This window comes from Amblyomma americanum, chromosome 8 (assembly GCF_052857255.1).
Source record: "Amblyomma americanum isolate KBUSLIRL-KWMA chromosome 8, ASM5285725v1, whole genome shotgun sequence".
NCBI lineage: Eukaryota > Metazoa > Arthropoda > Arachnida > Ixodida > Ixodidae > Amblyomma > Amblyomma americanum.
In genome coordinates, this window is record NC_135504.1 from 38,545,111 (window position 1) to 38,559,448 (window position 14,338).

The following is a 14,338-nucleotide window of genomic DNA, read 5'->3' on the forward strand; positions in this document are numbered from 1 at the left end:
ATTAAAAAAAAATCTTCCCGGCCCGGGAACGAAGTTTATGAGGAAGCTGTGTAGCTTTCCTATGTAGCCATATGGCTTCGCTTGGCTGGATGCCAATAAGTAATTACTCTCTTATTACAAATCTATTCCAGCTTGGGGGATTTCCCTTAACGTCTGACATACTCCTACATTAGTCAGCCCTCCCGCCGGCTGCTGCGGGCGCCGTGGAGTCCCATCGTCGCTTTCCTTTTCTTGCTCTCTGTATAGTCGCTACACCTCTCGTTCTTGTGACGTCACTTTCCTCGTGTCAGTCAACCCGCGCCCTGGCTTGTAGTACTTTGTGATGACCCCCCATAATGCGCAGGTTCACACGGGACGGAGAGGCAAAGAGACACCGTATGGCTCAGTTTAAACAAACAGATATATTCAATAATTACACATGATTAAGATTATACATCAGAGGCTGGGGCGTCCGAGCTTACGTGCCGACGACTTCATGGGGACGATGGAGGGGCTCCGGAGTTGAGCTCGAACGGTTTCTGGCAGAAGCTGCACGCCGTCGGGCTTCGGCGCTGAAGGCCCCCTTGGCGAACGATGTCGTCCTGAGCGTTCCTCCTTCGGTACTCCTTGTCGATTTTTATATCCTCTTATCCCCACACTCCCTATGGTGAGGACGCCCATGCCGGAGTGGGGGGGTGGGGCCTAGGGCTTTCACTTGGGCGCACAAACACACCACCGCACTTATGGTCTCGCCCCCCTCACGTGTTAAGTCCGAGGGAAAGAAGGTTGCCGTCGAGGTAGCGCATAGCGTCGGCTGTGGTAAGGCGCGCTCTGGCCCGCTGTCGGTTCCCGCTGGTCACCGGCCTCCGTTCTCCATCAAATGACACTCGCCCCTCAAGGCCGGAACGCGAGGTCACTAAAAGGCCGGGAAAGTGGTCCCTTGTCCTGGGATGTGCTCGGGAGGGCTGATTGATGATGCCCGCCGTCTTGCCACGGGGCCAGGCCCGCCAAAACGAGGCCACCCTGGAACGGCCACGCCAATTGGGGAAGATAACGCCCGTCTCCCAGCGGCGGCGGCGGCGGCGGCGTTCGTCTCGTGCCGACACTATGGAAAGGGGGTCCGGTTGTACTTAAACCCCTTCGTTCTGGTCGTCTCCGTGCGGTCCACGGCGGCAGGCCCGAAAGCAATCCCACTCAAGTTGCTTGCAGCCATATACAGTAGAAACATGAAAGGGGGTCCGGTTGTGCTTTCGCCGCCACTGGGGGCTCCGTCTACGCCGCGCCGTCGAACGCGGACGCTCGCAGCACACACAAGGAACGTCACAACTTTCTACTCCGCTTGGGGCGTTGTAGTCGGGCTCTGCTACTCTATCCTGCTTTCTCATTAAACGCTATATCTCTTCTTTCTCTTCTTCTTCTTGGCACATGCCCACGCAGGAGGATTGGCCAAGGTACAGTAGAGAACATCTCCGCCTTCCTTCCTCTTTTCACATTCCTCTTAGTACTTCTACGCTCCGCTTGGGGCGCTGCGATGCTTCTGTTCTCTAGAGTCACTTATCCAGGGACTCTTACTCTCCTCTTGCTCGCCTCTCCATTGGGCTCTATGGCTCCCCTCCTTCTCTCCTCGCTCTCTCACTGCTCTTAAATGAAGCCTCGTCCTTCTACTAGGCGCCGGCGTATTAGCACAACAGGCCTATAACTTCTTTCGCAGTGTACTTCACTGGTATCTCTCCAAAGCGTCTAGTGGTTTCTTGTTATGTGCCCTGTTGAGTACTTGCTGCGTAGTTTACGTCCGCGGAATATGCTATGCTTGTGCTTGCTTTATTTGGAATGTGACTGATTCCTTTGGATTCGGTCTTCTATGCGAGAAGGCTGGCATGTCGGTCGGCTGTCTCTACGCCTTTAGTCCATGCTTTATCTCGTACCGCAATGAAGAAAATAAAACTTATGTCCTGCTAACAATTCCTAAATACTTTTCATTCACGCCTACTGCGGACATTATCTGTTAGCTCGTTATGCCTGAACCCAATGATCTCAGATGCTTATTACTGCGGCTTCGATTTATTAACAGCTACTGCTGCATTAAAAAAATATGTGCTTATAATTTGACCTTTACCTACCTCATACTTCAGATCAATCGTCACCTTAAGCATATTTCTTTTTACAGCGGCGTGTACCCACCGCGCTGGCTCAGTGGTTAGGGCGCTCGGCTACTGATCCGGAGTTCCCGGGTTCGAACCCGGCCGCGGCGACTGCGTTTTTATGGAGGCGAAACGCTAAGGCGCCCGTGTGCTGTGCAATGTCAGTGCACGTTAAAGATCCCCAGGTGTTCGAAATTATTCCGGAGCCTTCCACTACGGCACCTCTTCCTTCCTTTCTTCTTTCACTCCCTCCTTTATCCCTTCCCTTACGGCGCGGCTCAGGTGTCTAACGATCGATATATGAGACAGATACTCCGCCATTTCCTTTCCACAAAAACCAATTATTATTACAGCGGCGTGTTCTACGGAGTTCTGATGATAGTCCAAGCAACACAAACCTTCATCTTCAATTATCGTCAAACGATTCTTTTCTGAGCTGACTTCTTGTTCTGAGAGTTTTTTTTCTTTGTGCTAACGTGGCTCTTTTTAAAACGAATTTATCGACTTTCAATTCGTCCTAATGCTTCTTATTGCCCCATTGAGGTTTCCGGCAGACTTACATGCTATCTCTATATTTACAACATTCTGCTCTGAATGAAGTGCTCATAGTGTTCAATCCACCTTTACTGCGGCTTTATTTTCCCCATCGTATTTTTCTAAGTATAGCATGCTGTCGTACATCATATTCCGAGGTATTTGTACTCGCCCACTCTGCACATCTCATGCCATTGTGCAATAAGCGACTGATTAGTAGTGTTGTTTATCAACATACCTTAATAAGTTCTGCTGTTATTTAAGCTTACGGTGTCTTCAACATTTCCACAAATATTGACAAGAAGCTGCAATATCCTCGGCTATGAACCCGGGTGGCGTTGCTCCCCATATTTAAGCCTAGGTTAAAAGAGGCATTATAACCTACGTTACTTCCGGCCTCACTATCTTCCAAACTTATTTCATAAATAAGAAAAAATTAACAGTTGCGACATTGGAAATATCTTTATTAAAGCTTACAAAACTGACTGTGTTCTCGTTTCTAGTATACTGTTTCCCATGATCTTTTAACTGTTGTTTGGATACATTTCTCAAAAAATCAACTCTATTAACTCGTTAGCGATCTTGTCTTTGAGTGTGCTCTATAAGATCTGACTTTATACGCTACTGTGCAGACTGTTGGACTGCAAGAAGGCTATAAAAAGAGATGTTTCCTGCCATGGTTACTTTTACACATATGTAAGCATGGATAAGCTATCGTCTCCGCTCCGGCCGATTTGGAACCTATCACGAAATTCCTGCAATACTTCAAGCCTATCGGCACTTGTCTCCATCTTCAATTATAATGCTTGGGTGTGGCGCCTGTAATAAACCGACTGTCTTTATTTATTTGTGCATGCTGCAGCCTCAGTGGACCATTTCGGGAGTGTATGTGAAAATAATTGTGTTTATAGACGAAAAATATAACAATGGCTAATAAGTCAGAAAATGTGAACGATACCAACTAAATGCAAGAAAAAGCCCAATACTATTCAGTTGCTTTTAAAAGAAGTTTAAAGGAATAGAACTAGTGGGACCAGTGGCATAATTCCAGCATTCAATGGCACGTGGCAAGGAACTAGATTTAAAAATGTCCCTACGGGCAAAATAAAGCAGATGTTCCGGTGATTGTGCCTAGTTTTAGATGGTTTAGCAGGAATCGGGTAATAATTTGAAGAAATCCGGCAAGAGGAGTACGCATGGTATATCAGTGTTATCGTCTATTCCCCTAATAAAATTCTACTTGCTGTATTGCCAGATGCGTGGAATTATTTTATCTTTCGTGACTTTTTGGTAGCACTTTTAGCATTGCTTCTCTACTTCTTCGCCCCAAATCATCAATGGGATTCATCAGAATTTTATGTGTTCCTGCTGTTGCAGATTTCAAAGTAAAATTTTGCCCTCTATTTTTCCACTGAAGATTATTCAAATGCAATTTTCTTTTGTTTATGTTATCCTTCGCTGCGTTTCCTCTCCCAGAATTGGTCGTGGTGATGATCGTGAACATGATAGCCACCCTTTAGAACGGGAACGCATCCATCTGGCCAAAAGAATAAATTTTATGAGAGATATGACTCACAACGCAAACTACTCCTCTCCCATCGGTGATGTGGCCCAGTGCAATAAAGAAAAAAAAGGTGATAGGGTTGCCATACGTTTTATTGCAGATCCCCTCGCTGTAATTATGCTTTGTCTTGTGCTTTCTTACGCTCCGTCACTCGGAATTATTAGTATGAAAATTAATTATCGATATATTTTGGGTAAGTGTTATTGCAATTTACATACCGAGATGATTCTTTGTCAACATGAGTTTTGGGCCGCTTTAAGACGATCTTCGAATCTTAACCCGAAGTTCGTCTGTGGCTTTAAGACAACGAAATTAAGCACCTTAGCTCACGCAAGCTGAGGTTGTTTGGCGTGTGTTGTTCGCGCTTAGACAGCCCCCGACTCTTCTCGCGCGAAGATGTCGAAGCGGGGTGCCAGCACCGTCGATTAAGCTTTATGCGGGACATGCCAGTGAGGACCCAAGCAGCACAGGTCATCGGCCCAATATTGCAACAGGATGGTCCCATCCTGGTCCTTTGTAGGGCCAGCTTTGCCAATACAGTTCCAAAGTTGGGCCAATTACTTGTGCCGCTTGGGGACACGTCGCTTGGACGCCAAGCGCTTTGGTAATGAGGTATCGTACTCTAGACGGCAGTCAAAGGAAGCGAAGTTTTTGGAGACGTCCGTGATTACAAACGGTGATAATCAAAGAACAACGTAACAAGAACAGAAATAGCGTCAGCGCAGCTGAGGAACATATTGAAACCCACACGTGTTTATGTTTGTATGTTATTTTGTCCAGCTGTTTGTTGTATATTTCCTCACATTGTTTTATTTCGGCGGCGCATTTTCATACTCGTTATGCGTATCACCATCACTTCCTTTATCATTTTTTAGTTAATGATTACGCACTGCTAGCCGTTAAAAATCTAAACTGCGCTACCGTAAGGGTCCAGCTGCAGACTCTGGGGCCGGGTACAATGCACTGCCAGGTTAGCTTGTCCCGATTCATAACCTGTGTATCTAGTCTACTGTTGTCACTAACACATCTCTCATGCGAAAATGAAAGCTTTGAAGTATAAAAAATATAAATTACTACTAATGGCGAGATGTCACTTAGTAAAAAGGTGAAATATTATATGAAGCCAAGTGTCGTGTACAAACATATAAGTATTACACCCGTGAAGCCCTTAGATGATACCTTTGGGCACTCTTTAAATTAACTCATATAGAAAAAGCGGGCACTGGCCGAAATCTCGGTAACGTAGAGATGAATGCAACTGCTCAAAGCCTCATTTTAGACACAACAGTGTTGATAAACGCCTCTATACAGACGTGTCACGCCACGTCACAAAGCTTCAAGCATTTAAAATGATTCTTATTTGTTTCCTATGAAGACCTTTGGTTCATGCATTCAAGGCATGGCAATAATGTTAGAAGATGTGGTAATAGTTTTACCAATATGTTATAACTGGGTTGTTTCCTTAGCTTCGCACCTTTTCCTAAAATTTAAATACCATCATATGTTTTTTTTCTGAACACGTGTCGTTCAGCCATAACGTTCACTACAGTATACATGTTTTGTTCCGATTACTCTTCATCTCTTTACTTGATTACAGCTGTATTAAGCTCTTTTATTTTCTAATCGCCATGATGCATGCAAATCTTCATTTTGATTCGTAAATTATTGTCACTGCTTTCGCCGCTATAAAGGGCCAATAACAAATAACAAACCATACCGCACCAGGCATACAAGTTACCAACTTGTCTTTTCAAACCTCTTTTTTTGCTCGTGTGCGCTCGTTATTCGTAGTCACACATACTATCTTTAACGAACCTGATAGATCCTACTTTCTAAAGCACTTTTGTTTATTACTTTCCGTGTTGCATCAAGTTACAATCACTGCCATTCTTGAAGTCTGAGAGAGCAGAACAAAATGGTGATTAGTTAGAGAAAGCCGGGAGTCATAACAAAAGTTGTAACATCATTTTTCTTTATTCGTCTCACAAGCTTTGAGGCCTCCTATGTCATGGAAGCACAGGTACTCATCTTGTCATTTTTCGTCTAAATTTCGACGCTGTTCTAGCAGGTGTTTAACCATTCAGTTTCGTTTTGTTGATGGGGCCGAAATAAATATTCGCTTCACATCCTCCAGAGCTCCACTCGAGATCCTGTCTGGTCTGGCCGTCCCACCTTACTTCTTCTTAGCAGGAGTGAGGATCTTGACGTGCGGCACTCCGGCGGCGTGCCCATAGGCCAGGCCGCTTCCCAGACCACCACCGGAGACCAGAGTCCTGTAGTGAGTGCCGTGTCCCACAAGACCAGCGTGAGTAGCGCCGAGGCCCGTGCCAGTGACAATGGTAGCTGGAGCCGCGGCATGGTGGACCAGAGTTGGGGCGGCGGAGTAAGTTGTGTAGCCAGTGCCAAGACCTCCAAGGCCGTAGCTGACTGCCGGAGCCCCGGCCGTGGTGTAGCTACTGACCGCAGGAGTGCCGTAGGAAACGGTGCGGAATTGACTCAGGGCTGGGGCAGCGATAGTGTGGCCGAGGCCGATTCCGGCGCCGTACATGGATACAGGCGCAGCGTAGGCAGCGGTGCGATACGACACGCCTGGCGCCGCAGCAACGCTGTATGCAGGAGTGCCGAAGCTATGGCTGAGTGTGTGGCCGAACCCGAGTCCCGCGCCGTACGTGGCCAACGGAGCCTGCAGTGCAGCGGTGCGGTACGACGTAGTGTACGCAGGCCCAGTAGCGTAGCTGAGGGTGGCCGGTCTGACGGCCGTGACAGCGGGACCAGTGGCGTAGCTCACGGTAGGCCTAACGGCGGCGACGGCAGGAGCCGTGGTATAGCTCAAGGCTGGAGCAGCCGCGAAGCTGAGGGCGGGTCTCACGGCTGCGAGAGCTGGGCCAGTGGTGTAGCTCACTGCGGGCCTGACGGCGACAGCAGGTGCGGCATGGTGAACCGTTGTGACGGCCGGAGATGTGTAGCTCACAGCCGGCCTCACAGCGGCGAAGCCAGGGGAGTAAAGGGACTGCCCGAAAGTGGTGCCAAGTCCAAGGCCGGTTCCAAACGTTGCGACGGGAGATTGAAGGGCTGCTGTGCGATAGGAAGTGGTGAAGGCAGGTCCACTGGAGTAGCTAACAGCGGGCCTGACAGCGACAGCAGGCGCCGCGGATACACTGACCGTAGCTGGCCTGAAGGACGTGACAGCGGGCGCCGTGGCATAGCTGATAGCAGGTCTGACGGCGGCAACAGCGGGAGCGCCGTAGCTAACAGCTGGCCGCACAGCAGTCAGAGCTGCCCCGGTGGTATAACTCACGGCAGGTGCTCGAACAGCGGTGACTGCAGGGCTGCCAAAGCCGAAGGCTGGAGTGGCATAGTTCACGCGACCAACCGTGGAGTAGGCCGGAGCTGCCAGAGCTTGTCCGACAGTGTGTCCAAAACCAAGGCCTGCGCCGAAGGTGGCGACCGGGGCACCAACGGCAGCTGTGCGGTATGCCACAGCCGGGCTGTGGTGGAAGGTCGTCGTGACAGCGGGTGCGGCGTAGCTTACAGCGGGCCTAACCGCTACGGCAGGAGCTGCCTGGTGGACGGTGGTAACGGCAGGAGCTGCGTAGCTCACGGCCGGAGCCGCAGAGACGAGAGGCGCCGAGTATGACACTCGGCGAACCTGGGACACAGCCGGAGCCGCCAGCGTACTGCCTACGCCGTAGCGGAGGCCTCCACCGTATCCGAGAAGTCCGGTGCCGTATCCGGTACCGTATCCGGAGCCATAGCGCAGTCCGCCGTATCCGAGAAGACCGGTGCCGTATCCGGCGCCGTATCCGGCGCCGTATCCGGAGCCGTAGCGCACTCCGCCACCATATCCGAGAAGTCCGGTGCCGTATCCGGCACCGTATCCAGAGCCGTAGCGCAGTCCGCCGCCGTATCCGACAAGTCCGGTGCCGTATCCGGCGCCGTACCCGGAGCCGTAGCGCAGTCCGCCGCCGTATCCAAGACTGGTGCCGTAGCCGAGTCCCGTTCCGTATGCCAGTCCACTTCCGAGTCCGGCACCGTATCCTGCTCGGTAAGTCACTGCTGGCGCTGCCGAGTAAGCCGCCCTGACAGCTGTCACAGCAGGGGCGCTGTGAACGAGACTCGTGGTGTACGCCGGCGCGCCGCCGGAGACAGCATAAGCTGGCCGCAGGGTAGCGGCTGCCGCAGTGTGGTGAAGGCTGGCGACTCCAGGAGCACCGTGGAGGACACTGCCGGATCCCCCGTGAAGGAATCCGGCGAAGGCGTTAGAGAGCAAGCCTAAGAGGACTGGTAGTACCTGGGCGAAAGGGAAAAGACATATCGTTAGTAGGCCAGGGCCTGGCCAGTTGATTGAAAATCATTGAATTCAGGCCGTACTTGTACGCGCAGAAAGCAGCTGGGGCGTTGCCTTGAGTAGAATTTATTTGATAACTAAGCTCAAACAAAGCCTTTGAAAGATTGCTCAGGGCTGTCTTTTCGTTAAGCTAGTCACTGCAACACATTTTCAGATTCATTTTCGCCGCCCCTTCCTATAATGTACAAATACTGCTTCAGGTGTGCATCATGCGTCTGGAAACATCGTACAGAAGTTAATGTGTGCCCTACACCTTAAGCTGCAAGCCGAAGCAAGTTAACAAATTTCCAATCATTAGGAGCGGGGAAAAAAATTAGTCATCCGCCAAGCGTTGTTGTAATATTTAAGTTTGCTGAAGAGTTTCAATAACCAAAAAACACATAGACTGGGACCTGAAGTTTTACTTGTCATTCGGGCGAGGACGTAAGGAATGACATTTAGGCTACCTTTATTTCGTGGTTTTATCATTGGAAACTGAAAATGATTTTCAAGCTGTGAAGCATGTTTTTTTTTACTTATGTATCAATATTCTTCCCTCTAAACCACGATACGCGTGTCTAGAACAAGGTAACAAACAAAAAAAGGCGCGTCAAGAAGTTTAATTTTCTTAGCTAGCGAGATTCCATCGTGCAGATTGGCAACAATCTGACAAGAGCTTCTTTACGCACACGTTAGAATTAAAGCTGAAGACATGCACACGTATTTCATTTTCTCCGCGCATTCAGCTGGGAAGGGGAAGTGCAATCAATCGAATCAAGATGGACGCCGTTGTCTCTTTAACAGGTTGGGTTATTGCACTCGTTAGGACTCCTATGGTCAAAGGGCAGGGGCCCTTATTATGAGAGCCAATGTGCCCATTTTTTTTCCCTACCGAATAGACTTCAATCTCACGGCAAAGAAAAAAAAACCTGAAAATCCAATGCTTCGGACTGGCTTCCAAGTGTAAGCTTAACGAAATCGTTGCTGAGCAAATACTTCGATTGAAAAGACATGGTTGGTAAAGCATTTCCCTTGAAAAGCAAGGCTTTCCCTAGAAACTGCAGCGAAGCTCACGGTTTCCGTAAAACTCTTGAGCGTCATTGGTGAAGATTATAACTTTGTTTTTAAAATCAGAACAGGCCATGTCATTACATCACTGAGATTTGGGCAAGGTTTTCATTCAGCATATGTTTCGGAGGATTGAGGGTTCTTCAGTTTAGTACTGTTTTTGATTTTCCTTTTTCGCTCACGCATGTTATGGATTCGTCGTACGCCTCCTGCCAGCCCACACAGGAGCTTGGATGATCAATGCAGGTAACGGCAGCTCAGGTAGTCGGCAATTAATAGCACCCTCCGTTAACGAACAGCTTTAGTAATGCTTAGCCACAAATTTCATCACTTTGTGTGGCACTACCCAGATTAACCGATATTAATGCCATGAATGAACTGCTTATTGAGTAACCTGCCTATTGACCGCAAACTCTTTGTCGACATCCTCCCAGAACAAAATGCGCTGCTCACGAAAGTGCTCTAACTGCTTGCTCGCGGTTCATCAGCCCTTAACTTTTGCCGCCGGGGTGCCTCAGTGGTTATGGCGCTCGGCTGCTGACCCGAAAGACGCGTGTTTAGTCCCGGCCGCGGCGGTCGAATTTCGATGGAGGCGAAATTCTAGAGGCCCGTGTACTGTGCGTTGTCAGCGCACGTTAAAAAAACCCAGGTGGTCGAAATTTCCTAAGCCCTTCACTACGGCGTCCCTGAGTCGCTTTGGGACGATAAACCCCTATAAACCAAACACATAAACCTTAACTGTTGCCCATGCACTAGACTTGAATACTTGGCTAGAATAGACGAAGTACTTCCGCTGTGTCGTTAGACGCATTGCATGCACTTTGATTGAGAAACCCTCTTGCCGAATTTATTGTGAGCCACATACCGAGTGTGTCGCCTGATATGTTCTGAAATTTTTAAAATGTACTTTTTGAGTTAGAAGAGCGCTTTTTCGGCGCAGCATTGTCAACGGTGTAGTGCATCAGAGTACAGCTAAGACGTATTAAAGGTAGGCTGGCCAAGAAATATTGGATAGTTAACTTTTTAACTATTACTGTTAGTTTAGTTATTTATTGAGAGTCCTGTATTATCCATATCATGTAATATGTAATAACCATAATATAATAAGCTATATAATATGTAACTTATATAATATTATGTCATGTCATAATATAATATACCATATACATTTTCATATATCCATATACACATTTCATATAATATCCATATCAGTTTTTATAATTACGAAAATGCTGTTACCGTCGGCGCTGTGGCCTAGCAAACTGTGCCTACATCGCGCGAAAGTACATGCACTTTCGAAAAGCTTGCAGGCAAAGCGAAACTTTAAGGTACGCCACTCCTCCAAATAGCCAAAATTTGTTGGGCCACAGCGCTGTAACTGCGTTTCCGAAAAGGTGTCTTACCCTGGTTTTTTTACCAAGTTGTACAGAAAGCGAAATATACTTCGCGTCACTAAACTTCACTTTGCTTATATGAAGATTACTTGAGGTGGGTTACAAGCCTCTTAATAAATCAGGAGGAATTAACCCCTAATTATCAGGTAACCATGACTACTAGTTAGCATATCTTAGCTGTATTCTGATGCGCTGCACCATTGGTAATGCTACGCTGGAAAAAGTGTTCTTCTAACTCTAAAAGCCTGTTCTTCTTTTTTTTTTAATGCAGGACATCTCAGGTGAAACTACCTGTATACATTAAATTATGTCAGCCTATCGCGTTGTTGACTGCAACAACACGATGTGACTTTTACTAGCATTCATTCTTGAAATTTCATTTTTGCATCAATAATTAAAGTTTTAACCTTTGTATGATGCGCATTTATCGCTTATCCTTGCTTCCCAGCAAAATATTTCTGAATATTATGGTGGCAGAAAAATATAAAGAAGAGAACGCTTCCCTATGCCTCCCGGCTGCTACAACGTAACCGCTAACAGCTTTTTTTGATCCTTGAGATGACTACTTAGCTAACTCTGTGCAGAACTTGTTGCTAGGCAATTTGGTCAGTATTGTTCGGTAAACGTTAGCGGAACATAAAAAAATCACGTAAAACCATCAAGCGCGTCGTCCTGTCTTCCTTTCACTTGATTGTTCTATGTTGCGCAAATGTTTACCGAATTCTATGTAGCTTCCTGCTATAAACACTACGGCGCTCACTCATGGGACATCATTAATTATTTACCTTTCACATTATACTTATCTGCCCTGCATATTCGAGCTGGACCTCTTTCCTTGAGCTGTGACCTTGGCGCCAAAATCGCACAGCCTGCAAGACCCGGAAATCCCTCCAGCCTCCACTGGGTACACTGCAAGTTTTGCGCACGGCCCGCACACACGCGGTGTCATTCGTTTGACTAACGGTCTCGCCAGCGGCGCCGACGCTGCGGTCTCATCTGGTTCTGCTTATTAAACATGTGCAAAGGCCATACTGCTCCAGCCAAAAACTGCAAAAGCTCACCCCTTCTCCTCTGTTTACCACGGCCCTCAACTTCCCATCGCTCTACTCGAAACCGGTCATCAAGGTCCTCCACAACCATTGGATTCCTGTACAGCTCCAAGGAGGTTACAGGTGCGCGTGAACACCATACTCACGAGAAGCTGCATCTTGGTCTTCGTTTTCGGTGCCCCGAAACCCGTGCGGTGTACAAGTCCACGGAGGTGAAATGACAGAAAGTCCGGACAGTGGAGGCTGTTGCGGTCGCTGCTTCTCTTAGAGGGAACAGGTGTCTCTTTGAATGCTCGTCCTCGAAGCTCCGTTTGCGTGGACGTCGGGCTTATATACCCCCTCGCGCTCGCGAGGACCCGTGTGACGTGAGGAGGCGTCCTCGCGTCTTCCGACACACTTTCTCGCAGCGTGGCTCTTCGCCTTGCCGCCGGACACGCGCATCCTCCTCGTCGATGCTCTCCCGCTGCGTGTGTGTATGCGCACGTCTTTCTGGAAAGCAGACGAACTGCGGAGTATTGTAGAACCCTCTTTCCAGTAGCGAGATAAGGATTCGCTCGTGTAGCGGGGACTGCGTTATGCGAATGTGCGTGTGTGTGCACGTATGTGTGTACGCTTCTATGGTAATTGACCACCCCACGCCACCGACATAAGCCTGAAGCCACAAAAATCGAAAGAGATGAAGAGAGAGAAAGAGAGAAAGACGAGCGGAGAGAGTGCGCATTTCAACGCGCGTCGAATTCCGCTGCAGGCTTATAACCGGACGTTCGGCGAGAAGGGGAACCGAGCGACTCAGCGGCAGAGCCGAAGGCAGAAGAGGCGCACGGTTTTTTTCTGCCGAGGAGCGCGAGGAACCATCGCGAGTTGGTCGTGAATGTATGACCCCACCGGGCGCCCGATGTGTTATCGCGCGTTTGTGGTTTGCGTTAAGGGAATGGCTGTCGGATCTCTTATCCGCTTTCACGCAACGCTGCCTCCGATCTAGACGGCGTATAGACAAAACGTGGCCGCCTTTGGAGGTAGGGGTAGTTGGTAGGGGTTGGGGGTGTCGTCGGGCGAGCAAGGTCGTGCTCGTTGTTTGATCGGATTTTGCCCGGCTCATTTACACAATGGCGCTCCGCGGAAGAGTGTGCTGTTACACAGCGGACAGCGAAAGGACGTGTCTTGCATAGGAATGCGACGACTTGACTCATCGGTAACGGAGCGGTCGCCCAGGTATGAGCCGTTAAGCGCGGAGCTTTCGCGGGCGATTTGGCTGACGCCCTGATAAATGTGTCGCTGAGTAAGCCTCTGGAAGCTGTTCCCAGAAAAGCACAACGCATTCTGAAGGTCGTTGTGGTCAGTTTAGTTCGCATCGCGCAACACCTGGACCGCTCCTATGTTTGGATGTTGCCTTGGGCGTTTGTGACCCGTACGATCGTTCTTCTTCGAAGTGGAAGCATGTGGCATGTTGCCAGTATGCAAACATGCGCCTGGGAAACTCTGTACAGCATAACGGGACTGGCGGGAAGCTACATGTCTTAGGATGCATCGTGGGCTTTCATCTGTTTCGGAGATAGCGGTTCTGGAGGAACTGGCCTTGGCCGTCGGCAGGAATTTTGGAGCGCGTCTCCTTAGGCCGGGGTTGCTCTCGTACGCGTGCTTAAAAATAAAATTCTTTCTCTTAGCCGGAAGTATAGCGTCATAAAAAGAATGCCTGGAAGCCCATGGACGCTGTCATAGAAATGTGTTATGTGCCACCGAGGTCTATGACTGCAACAACTTCCCTGCCGTACACACAAAATGATCCACATTCGCTGTGTCAGTCATCGCGTATCCGTCGCTATTCCTATCATTTCACACTAGGGGCTCTCTTCTCCTCAATAAAGACGCCACAAATAAAATTTAACCGAAAAGTCCCGATACCCGCCGCGGTGGTACAGGGGTTATGGCGCTCGGCTGCTGACCCGAAAGACGCGAGTTCGATCCCGACCGCGGCGGTCGAATTTCGATGGAGGCGAAATTCTAGAGGCCCGTGTACTGTGCGATGTCAGTGCATGTTAAAGAACCCCAGGTGGTCGAAATTTCCGGAGCCCTTCACTACGGCGTCCTACATAGCCTTAATTGCTTTGGGACGTTAAACCCTCATAAACCAAACTGAAAAGTTCCAACGTTTCGTTTATCATGAGACATACATCCTCGGCTGCGCCTTTGAGCAAACTCAATCGAGCATGTCCTAAAGGTAGTGTAGGTGCCAACGTGCGTCAACACTCAACAGCTGAACGCCAGGCCTTAAAACAGAGTCT

General features: G+C 48.8%; 1 protein-coding gene across 2 annotated transcripts; it reads right to left on the minus strand.

Moving 5' to 3' along the window:
• Nucleotides 1-6,169: 6,169 nt before the first annotated feature.
• Nucleotides 6,170-12,367, minus strand: LOC144101399 (uncharacterized). 2 transcript variants are annotated; one of them, XM_077634545.1, is made up of 3 exons: nucleotides 12,203-12,367; nucleotides 7,811-8,509; nucleotides 6,170-7,780 (listed from the first exon to the last, which is right to left on the minus strand). In XM_077634545.1, exons 1-3 carry the CDS (start codon nucleotides 12,212-12,214, stop codon nucleotides 6,392-6,394), a joined length of 2,100 nt encoding a protein of 699 aa, XP_077490671.1. In that variant the 5' UTR covers nucleotides 12,215-12,367; the 3' UTR covers nucleotides 6,170-6,391. The 2 variants fall into 2 exon arrangements, with proteins under 2 accessions (XP_077490671.1, XP_077490670.1); XM_077634544.1 differs by having other exon boundaries at nucleotides 6,170-8,509.
• Between the last annotated feature and the right edge of the window lie 1,971 nt (nucleotides 12,368-14,338).